Genomic DNA, 11,842 nt, shown 5'->3' on the forward strand with positions numbered 1-11,842 from the left:
ACACACTTAACAACACCCCACACACCCCACACCACCACCACACCTCACACACCACACCACACCACCACACCAAACCACCCACCCATACACCACACCACCACCCACCACACCACACCACACCCCCACCACCATCATAACCCACCACACACCATCACCACACCACACCTCACACCACCACACCAAACCACACCAACCATACACACACCACCACACCCACACACCACACCACACCTCACCACCATCATAACCCCACCACACCTCATCACTATACCACACCTCACCACACCACCACCGTCACCACACCACCCATACAACTTACCACATCACACACCACCTACACCACACCACCATCACAACCTCACCACACCTCTATACCACCAACAACCTCACCACAAACACAGCCTCAGAGACAAAAAAAAAAAAAAACACCGAGTTAAACGTAGCTATGTAACCACAGACAGACGAGACAGACAGACACAAGACATAATGAGACATAAACAGAGCCATCATTATCGAGGAACCTGAGGGTGATGTGTAAAAGTCACTGTTACCAGAATTATCCAACACGTTATGTAAACAAATATTTAGGTGTTGTGTTTACTTTCTGACAGTTAGTTATGAGACATTAATAGTGATAAAGTTTAATGATGAGTGTGTGTGTGTGTGTGTGTGTGTAGTGTGTGTGTGTGTATATTTATATTACACATCTTACTACAATTTAGCAATCAGGCAAATAAGAGTGTGAGTAGTAAATACAAATATATAAATACACACACACACACACACACACACACACACACACACACACACACACACACACACACACACACTCAAACACACACACACACACACACACACACACAACACACATACACTCACACACACACACACACACACTAGATCGCAAGAGGCCATTGTTTGAAATATGGCCAGTGTCACCAACATCACCCAGAGCAGACCCAGCCCACCCACGCCTCCCCACACGCCTCCCACTACACACCCACACACCCCCACCACCCCCCCCACTGTATATCCCCCCACACCCACACGCCTCCTCCCCACTGTATATCCCCACCCCCACACCCCCCCACCCCCCACGCCCTCACCCCACACACCTCCCCTCATCAAATCCCCAAGCCTCACCCACACGCCCCTCCCCCACAGATATCCCCACGCCCCACCCACACACCTCCCCCACACCCCACCCCACCACCCCCAATCCCCACCCCACAAACACCCCCCACTGCATACCCCCACGCCCCTCACCCCCAACACTCATCCCCCACTGTATATCCCCACGCCCTCACCTACACTCCCCCCCACTGTCATCCCACGCCCTCACCTACACTCCTCCCCACTGTATATCCCCATCACGCCCTCACCTACACGCCTCCTCCCTACTGTATATCCCCACGCCTCCCCCCTACCGTATATCCCACGCCCTCACCTACACGCCTCCTCCCCACTGTAATCCCCACGCCCCTCACCTACAGCCTCCTCCCCTACTGTATATCCCCACGCCTCACCTACACGCCTCCCCCCACTGTATATCCCCACGCCCTCACCCACACGCCTCCCCCACTGTATATCCCCACCCCCTCACCTACACGCCTCCCTCCCCCCTGTATATCCCCACCTCACCCACACGCCTCCTCCCCCACTGTATATCCCCACGCCCCTCACCCACGCCTCCTCCCCACTGTATATCCCCACGCCCTCACCTACACGCCTCCCCCCCTACTGTCATCCCCACGCCCTCACCTACACGCCTCTCCCCACTGTATATCCCCACGCCCTCACCTACACGCCTCCTCCCCTACTGTAATCCCCACGCCCTCACCTACACGCCTCCCCCTACTGTATATCCCCACGCCCTCACCTACACGCCTCCTCCCCACTGTATCCCCACGCCTCACCTACACGCCTCCTCCTCCCTACTGTACATCCCCACCCCTCACCTACACGCCTCCTCCCCCTACTGTATATCCCACGCCTCACCTACACGCCTCCCCTCCTGTATATCCCCACGCCCTCACCCACACGCCTCCCCCCCCTGTATATCCCCACGCTCACTACACGCCTCCTCCCCTCCTGTATATCCCTCCCCATGCCTCACCCATACGCCTCCTCCCCACTGTATATCCCCACGCCTCACCTACACGCCCTCCTCCCCTACTGCATCCCCACGCCCCTCACCTACACGCCTCCCCACTGTAATCCCCACGCCTCACCCACACGCCTCCTCCCCCACACTGCATATCCCTCACGCCCCCACCTACACGCCTCCCCACTGTATATCCCCACGCCCTCACCTACACGCCTCCTCCCCCACTGTATATCCCCACGCCCTCACCCACACGCCTCCCACTGTATATCCCCACGCCCTCACCTACACGCCTCCCCACTGTATATCCCACGCCCTCACCTACACGCCTCCTCCCTCTGTATATCCCCACGCCCCCCCCTACTGTATGTCCCCACGCCCTCACCTACACGCCTCCTCCCCCCTGTATATCCCCACCCTCACCTACACGCCTCCTCCCTACTGTATATCCCCACGCCCTCACCTACACGCCTCCCCCCACTGTATATCCCCACGCCCTCACCCACACGCCTCCCCTACTGTATATCCCCACGCCTTCACCTACACGCCTCCTCCCCTACTGTATATCCCCACGCCCTCCCCCCCACTGTATATCCCACGCCCTCACCCACACGCCTCCCCCATTGTATATCCCCACGCCCCTCACCTACACGCCTCCCTCCCCTACTGTATATCCCCACGCCCTCACCCACACGCCTCCTCCCCTACTGTAATCCCCACACCCCCCACCTACACGCCTCCTCCCCTACTGTATATCCCCACGCCTCACCTACACGCCTCCTCCCACTGTATATCCCCACGCCCTCACCCACACGCCTCCCCCCTACTGTATCCCCACCCCTCACCTACACGCCTCCCCCCTCTGTATATCCCCACGCCCTCACCCCCTCCTCCCCTGCATATCCCCACGCCCTCACCTACACGCCTCCCCACTGTATATCCCCACGCCCTCACCTACACGCCTCCTCCCTACTGTATATATCCCCACGCCCTCACCTACACGCCTCCCTACTGTATATCCCCACGCCCCTCACCTACACGCCTCCTCCCCTACTGTATATCCCCACGCCCTCACCTACACGCTCCCCCTACTGTATATCCCACGCCTCACCTACACGCCTCCTCCCCTACTGTATATCCCCACGCCCTCACCTACACGCCTCCCTACTGTATCCCCACGCCTCACCTACACGCCTCCTCCCCTATTGTATATCCTCACGCCCTCCAACATAGCCATGCCTCAACCACAACTCACCCAACACCTCCCTACACCCCTCCTGTACACCCTCACCTACACCCCCCACCACGCACCCACAACACCACCTGGTACACGTCACTGAATCAATTAAAACTTGTACCAAATATTTCAGGTACCAGGCCACCCACTGCACTTACACCGTCCCAGGGTAGACGCTGTTCAGGCTGTTCACTGCCCCCTTGAGGAAGATGCACTTGACTGTATTCTTCTCTCTCTCTCCTGTTCTTTCTCTCTTTCTCCCCATGGCCCAGACACACCCCTTCCAGGAGTACCTAGGCCCAGGACACCACCCTCCTCTGAGTACCTAGGGCCCAGACACAACCTCCCTGTGAGTACCTGGCTCCAGGAACACACTGGGTCACTTGGTTCTGTGCCCTGAGAGATACTGACATTAGCCAACACGAGCACTGTCTTCACCGTCTTCTTCTCCTCCTCGGTGATGTCTTCAATAACAACAGATAAATAAGACACTGACCAATACACTAAAATAACCAGCGAGAGTCTCTATCCCCCTTCCTCCACACCTCTCTCTCCCTTTACACAGGTGAGGAAGATGTGACAGGTTGATGGCTAATTAAAAACAAAAGTCGCTCTTTAAACTAACACCTTAATTTATAGCCTAGATTAGTGACGTCATACAAGTAGTGACGACATGGAGACAGTGACGAAATGGAGATAGTGACGACATCAAGATACTGATGACATGGAGATAGTGACGGCATGGGGAGTGACGTCATACAGATAGTGACGTCATTGGGAACGTGGATGTTAATCGATTTGTGGATCGTGTTCTGGGGTATGGTTAGCCAGTGCAGTTGGCGAGTTGTCCGGTCTTCTCGGACTATTCCTTGACACTGGGTCACGCAACTCGTTAACTTAGGGTGTGGTTGTTGTTTTGGCCTCCAGCTTCTACACGAGGGTCAACCATTATTACTATACCGTCAAGGAGGTGTAGTGTTGATAAGGTCATAATGTCATTGCTCGTGAGTGGTGGTTTTCGATGACCTTTGACCTAGACTGATACTGATCAAAAAAGCATTCAGTATAAATTCTAGTCTCAGATTAAACCAGCTGTAAAATGTACTTTGTGGAGGCGGTGGGTGTTGAGGATGATACCATGCCTGCAACAACAGTCACAACAACACAAACTAAGCCACGCCATCTGCAAAAATTTAATAGAGCCAAAAGCACAAACACACAGCCGCAACACAAACACACAGTCGCAACACACAAACACAGTCACAACACAAACACACAGTCCCAACACAAACACACAGCCGCAACACAAACACAGTCGCAACACAAACACACAGTCGCAACACAAACACACAGCCGCAACACAAACACAGCCGCAACACAAACACACACAGCCGCAACACAAACACACAGCCGCAACACAAACACAGCTGCAACACAAACACACAGCCGCAACACAACACACAGCCGCAACACAAACACAGCCGCAACACAAACACACAGCCATACACACCTGGAGGCCACTGTACACCCTGATATATACTTAATTGGAAATAACTGTACACACGAACACTGTCATACAAGGAGAAGTTTAGTTGCAAGAACATTCCGGACACTGTTGTAATAATCTTCGATACAGTGTGAACATCACCACACTGTACCGACCTCTAAGTACACTCAACGATCACTGTTTACATTATATTTACGATATTGATCACTTGAAGTTTAGTCATCCCAGCTTATTGCACATGATCAACTACCCAAATTTGACCCAACACTAACCTGACCAAACGCTAACCAAGCTTAACCTAACCTAACGCTAACCTAACCTAACCTAACCAACCCTAACTTAAACTCCAACCCAACACCTAATTGGGGGTGTCTAACCTGTGCTCTTCCACGGTATTTAGTCAGATCTCACTCGATATTTTTCCCACCAGAAAATGACATAGGCTGGAGCTCTTCTAACACACAACATGGCCTCTTACTGATGGCAAAGACCAAAGTGTGTGTGACCACGTGCAGTGCCTCTACGGGCGTTACCTTAAAATTAATGTAAGTGGTCAGCGTTGCCTTAGGTGGCGCTCTTTCTCCACGGGGGTCAACACTACGACCTCACCCCGCCCGCCCCAAGATGGCAAAGCAGGGAAGGGGGGGAGGGGGGTTTGGGAAAAGAGGGGAAGGAGAAGGTGTCCAGGAGCCCCCAGCCCCACCTCCTGCAGCACAAACAAGCCACTGACAACATCTTAATGTTAATTAGTCAAGAGCCATTCCTGCTGGATGGGTGGAGGGGGTTCTGCCCATACACTTCCCACCACACACAACACACGTAAAAACAAGACGTGCACTTTTCCCTGCCCCACGTATGTACATACCAACCCTGCACCACTGCAAGCATGCAAGCACACGCAACACATCTCCCGCACCTCCTATCATGCACGACAACACACACACACACACACACACACACACACACACACACACACACAGGCCGGCAGGGCAGCTAATGTGTAATAACCGGGACTAACACAGCCTGGATACAATCTTAATAAGAGGCGTTAGTCAAGACGGCAACAGGTGCCCGTGGAGGGCGGGCAGCCTAGGCTACCTGACCACCGGAAAACACGAGTTCGAGCCTGAGCGACCTGTTGCCCAAGGGGAGGAGGGAGGAATCAGGAGGGGGGGGACTGAGGGAGGGGTAAGAGATGTCGCAATCTTCTCTCCTCTCTTTCCTTCCACCTTCTCCCCCCGTCTGGCCAACTCTTAGTTTCTTGTGCAATGAGAGAGAGAGAGAGAGAGAGAGAGAGAGAGAGAGAGAGAGAGAAGAGAGAGAGAAGAAGGAAAGACGAATATCTACCAAGACGAATCTTACCCAAATAAACCCATTAACCAAACCATTAAACCCAGCAACATAAAACAAAAAACCTTCCTCCAACAATTCTTTTCAATTTAACCACACAACACTCTGATAAGTAAACCACACCAGCATAAAACACACGATAAAACTCGACAATCTCCAATAAACCCTAAAATTAAATCCCAAGGTAAATAAACCATAAAATTAACCAAAACAATAATTTAAAAACCACATCAAAGTAAAAACAATAATAACTACGCAAATATACCACACCAAAATAAACCACAACAATAACTTACAAATAAACCACAATTATAACACAAATAAACTCATGAAACTAAACCCATAATAATAACTAGTAAAATACACCTCACCAAATAAACCACAATAATAATTTAGCTAATCACGGGTTTGTTCGGCATAGACCTGCTCCACCACGTCAGCTCTGTCCCTGTAAATGCCACTTTACTATAGGGCGTGTCTGTCGGGTCCCGTGTAAGCCTGGCCGAACTGAGAGCGGCGGCAAGAGACGGAGGAGTCACCTGAGGAGATATAGGTCCTAGGTCTCCCTGTTGTAGGTCCAGTCCCCTGATGTAGGTCCTAGGTCTCTGATGTAAGCACCCAGGGTCCCCTGATGTAGGTCCCAGTGCCCTGATGTGGTCCTAGGTCTCCCTGATGTAGGTCCCAGGTCCCCTGATGTAGGTCCCAGGTGCCCTGATGTAGGTCCCAGGTGCCCTGATGTAGTCCCTAGGTCCCTGATGTAGTCCCTAGGTCCCCCTGAGGTCCCAGCTCCCTGATGTAGGTCCTAGGTCCCCGTGATGTAGTCCCCTAGGTGTCCTGATGTAGGTCTCATTGATGTAGGTCCTAGGTCTGATAGTCCCTAGGTCCCCTGATGTAGTCCCTTGTGATGTAGGTCTGTCTCCCTGATGTAGGTCCCAGGTGCCCCTGATAGTCCCGGTGCCCCTGATGTAGGTCCCAGTTCCTGATGTAGTCCCCAGGTGCCCTGATGTAGGCCGAGGTTGATGTAGTCCCTAGGTGTCCTTGATGTAGGCCCAGGCCCGTGATAGTTCCCCTAGGTGCCCTGATGTAGTCCTAGGTCCCCGATGTAGTCCCTAGGTGTCCCTGATGTAGGTCCTAGTCTCCCTGATGTAGGTCCTAGGTCCCCGTGATGTAGTCCCTAGGTGTCCCTGGATGGGTCCCAGTCCCCCTGATGTAGGTCCTAGTGCCCCTGACAGTCCCCTAGGTCCCCTGATGTAGGTCCTAGTCTCCCTGATGTAGTCCCCTAGGTGCCCTGATGGGTCCTAGGTCCCTGTGATGTAGTCCCAGGTGTCCCTGATGTGTCCCCAGGTGCCCTGATGCAGGTCCCAGGTGCCCTGATGGAGGTCCTCCCAGTCCCGTGATGCAGCCCTAGGTCCCTGATGTAGTCTAGGTCCTGATGGTGGTCCCAGTCTCTGATAGTCCCTAGGTCCCCTGATGTAGTCCCCAGGTCCCCTGATGGTCCCAGGTGCCCTGATGTAGGTCCGTCTCCTGATGTAGTCCCTAGGTCCCCCTGAGGTCCCTAGGTCCCCTGATGTAGTCCCTAGGTGCCCCTGATGTAGGTCCTAGTTCCCTGATGCAGTCCCTAGGTGCCCTGATAGGTCCTGTCTCCTGATGTAGTCCCTAGGTGCCCGATGCAGGTCCCAGGTCCCCCTGATAGTCCCAGTCCCTGATGCAGTCCCCAGGTCTCGATGGGGTCCTAGGTCCCCTGATGTAGGTCCTAGGTCCCGATGCAGGGTCCTACCCTGATGTCCCCAGGTTCCCTGATGGAGTCCCAGGTCCCCTGATGTTGGTCCCAGGGTCCCTGATGTAGTCCCTAGTCCCTGATGAGTCCCTAGCCCCTGATGTGGTCCCAACTCCTGACAGCCAGGTCCCCCTGATGTAGGTCCTAGGTGCCCTGATGTAGTCCCTAGTGCCCCTGATGAACCAGTCCCCTGATGTAGTCCCCTAGGTGTCCCTGATGTAGGTCCCAGGTCCCTGATGCAGGTCCTAGGTCCTGATGAGTCCCAGGGTCCCCGATGGTCCCCAGGCCCTGATGTAGGTCCTAGGTCCCTTGATGCAGGTCCCAAGGTGTCCCTGATGTAGGTCCTAGGTGCCCTGATGAGTGGGTCCCAGGTCCTGATGTAGTCCCAGGTCCCCTGATGTAGTCCCTAGGTGTCCCTGATGTAGGTCCTAGGTCCTGAGGTAGGTCCTAGTCCCCTTGATGTAGGTCCTATATCCCCTTATGTAGGTCCTAGGTCCCTGAGGTAGGTCCCAGGTCCCTGATGTAGGTCCCAGGTCCCCTGATGTAGGTCCTAGGTCCCTGATGTAGGTCTTAGGTCTCCTCGATGTAGGTCCTAGGTCCCCGTGATGTAGGTCCTAGGTGACCCTGATAGGTCCTAGGTCTCGAGATAGGTCCCAGGTCCCCTGATGTAGGTCCCAGGTCCCCTGATGTAGGTCCTAGGTCTCTGATGTAGGTCCTAGGTCTCCTGAGGTAGTCAATCTTTCCCCAAAAGAGAGCCATTAAGAGCTGTTTAGGGCGACGTGTAGACCTGAAGGAGCCATTAAGAGCTGTTTAGGGAGGTAGACCTGAAGGAGCCATTAGCAGCTGTTTAGAGCGACGTAGACCCGAAGGAGCCATTAAGAGCTGTTTAGGGCGACGTAGACCTGAAGGAGCCATTAAGAGCTGTTTAGGTGATAAACCCGAAGGAGCCATTAAGAGCTGTTTAGGCGACGTGTAGACCTGAAAGACCATTAAGAGCTGTTTAGACGATGTAGACTCAAAGGACATTAGCAGCTGTTTAGAGCGACGTGTAGACCTGAAGGACGCTTAAGAGCTGTTTAGGCGACGTGTAGACCTGAAGGAGCCATTAAGAGCTGTTTAGGGTGATGTAAACCTGAAGGAGCCTAAGAGCTGTTTAGGGCGACGTAGACCTGAAGGAGTTAGAGCTGTTTAGGCGACGTAGACCTGAAGGAACAGCACCTACCAAGGACCAAACAAAGACCCTGTTAAGACCCAGAAGAACCCACCAAAACCCACGAGACCAAAACCCATGAAGACCTCAACAAACCCACGAGGACCAGGTAAACCCATGAAGACCTCAACAAAAGCCACGAGGACCAAGTAAACCATCAGTACCACAAAGACCCACCAGAACCCAAGAGGACCCACCAAGAACCCAAGAGGACCCACCAGAACCCAAGAGGACCCAAGAACCCCAGAGGACCCACCAGAACCCAAGAGGACCCACCAGAACCCAAGAGGACCCACCAGAACCCACGAGAACCCACCAGTACTCCAGAGGACCCACCAGAACCCAAGAGGACCCACCAGAACCAAGAGGACCCACCAGAACCAAGAGGACCCACCAGAACGAGAACCAACAGAACCCAAGAGGACCCAGAACCCAAGAGGACCCTACCGAACCCACGAGACCACTAGTACCCAAGAGGACCCACCAGAACCCAAGAGGACCCACCAGAACCCAGAGAGACCAACAGAACCCAAGAGGACCCACCAGAACCCAAGAGGACCCACCAGAACCAAGAGACCCACCAGAACCCAAGAGACCCACCAGAACCCCAAGAGACCCACCAGAACCCAAGAGGACCCACCAGAACCCAAGAGGACCTCACAGAACCCAAGAGGACCCACCAGAACCCAAGAGGACCCACCAGAGCCCCAGAGGACCCACCAGAACCCAAGAGGACCCACAGAACCCCAGAAGGACCTACCAGAACCCAAGAGGACCCACCAGAACCCCAAGAGGACCTACCAGAACCCAAGGACCCACCAGAACCCAAGAGGACCTCACCAGAACCCAAGAGGACCCACGAACCCAAGAGACCTACCAGAACCCAAGAGGACCCAACAGAACCCAAGAGGACCCACCAGAACCCAGAGGACCTAACAGAACCCAAGAGGACCCACCAACCCAAGAGGACCTAACAGAACCCAAGAGGACCCACCAGAACCCAAGAGGACCCCACCAGAACCCAAGAGGACCCACCAGAACCCAAGAGACCCACGAGAACCCAAGAGGACCCACCAGAACCCAAGAGGACCCAATGAACCCAAGAGGACCCACCAGAACCCAAGAGGACCCACCAGACCCCAGAGGACCCACCAGAACCCAAGAGACTCTAAAGAACCCCAAGAGGACCCACCAGAACCCCACAGAGGACCACCAGAACCCAAGAGGACCCACCAGAACCCAAGAGGACCCACCAGAACCCAAGAGGACCCACCAGAACCCAAGAGGACCCACCAGAACCCCAAGAGACCTACCAGAACCCAAGAGGACCCACCAGAACCCAAGAGGACCCACCAGAACCCAAGAGGACCCAAAGAACCCAAGAGGACCCACCAGAACCCAAGAGGACCCACCAGAACCCAAGAGGACCCACCAGAACCCAAGAGGACCTACCAGAACCCCAGAGGACCCACCAGAACCCAAGAGGACCCACCAGAACCCAAGAGGACCCACCAGAACCCAAGAGGACCCACCAGAACCCAAGAGGACCCACCAGAACCCAAGAGGACCCACCAGAACCCAAGAGACCCACCAGAACCCAAGAGACCCACCAGAACCCAAGAGGACCCACCAGAACCCAAGAGGACCCAACCAGAACCCAAGAGGACCCACCAGAACCCAAGAGGACCTACCAGAACCCAAGAGGACCCACCAGAACCCAAGAGGACCCACCAGGAACCAAGAGACCACCAGAACCAAGACCCACCAGAACCCAAGAGGACCCACCAGAACCCAAGAGGACCACCAGAACCCAAGAGGACCCACCAGAACCCAAGAGGACCCACCAGAACCCAAGAGGACCCACCAGAACCCAGAGACCCACCAGAACCCAAGAGGACCCACCAGAACCCAAGAGGACCCACCAGAACCCAAGGGGACCCACCAGAACAAGAGGACCCACCAGAACCCAAGGACCCACCAGAACCCAGACCCACAGAACCCAAGAGGACCCACCCCCAGAACCCAAGAGGACCCACCAGAACCCCAGAGAGAGAACCCACCCCAGAGACCCACCAGAACCCAGGACCCACAGAACCCACCCACCAGAACCCAAGGGACCCACAGAACCCCAGAGGACCCACCAGAACCCAAGAGGACCCACCAGAGCCCCAGAGGACCCACCAGAACCCAAGAGGACCCACCAGAACCCAAGAGGACCCACCAGAACCCCAGAGGACCCACCAGAACCCTAAGGACCCACCAGAACCCAAGGACCCACCAGACCCCAGAGGACCCACCAGAACCAAGAGACCCACCAGAACCCAAGAGGACCCACCAGAACCCAAGAGGACCCACCAGAACCCAAGAGGACCCACCAGAACCCAAGAGGACCCACCAGAACCCTAGAGGACCCCAGAACCCAAAGACCCAGCAGGACGTGGCAAGGGCAGCGTGAGGACGGAGGAGCAGCCCCGCCCTTAGGTGCCGCCCAGGACATTTATTACTTTATAATGTAAATAAGGCAGAGTAATGGCTGACCTACCTGCACGCACACACACACACACACACACACACACACACACACACACAAACTCCTGGGTGTAACTATAGACAACAAACTTGACTGGAAGGCCCATGTAAATAACACAGTCAAGGCA

General features: G+C 54.6%; 1 protein-coding gene across 1 annotated transcript; it reads left to right on the top strand.

Annotated features, from left to right (window-relative positions):
* Positions 1–1,493: 1,493 nt before the first annotated feature.
* Positions 1,494–11,640, top strand: LOC121855329 (extensin-like; the record flags this gene model as incomplete). Its single annotated transcript, XM_042350223.1, has 5 exons — positions 1,494–1,598; positions 1,902–1,939; positions 2,971–3,078; positions 8,198–8,312; positions 9,309–11,640. Coding segments are annotated over 5 exons (2,698 nt in total), but the record flags the coding sequence as incomplete, so codon positions are not given.
* Positions 11,641–11,842: the final 202 nt, after the last annotated feature.

The sequence above is a fragment of the Homarus americanus genome, unplaced genomic scaffold (genome assembly GCF_018991925.1).
Source record: "Homarus americanus isolate GMGI-L3 unplaced genomic scaffold, GMGI_Hamer_2.0 scaffold3190, whole genome shotgun sequence".
Lineage (NCBI taxonomy): Eukaryota > Metazoa > Arthropoda > Malacostraca > Decapoda > Nephropidae > Homarus > Homarus americanus.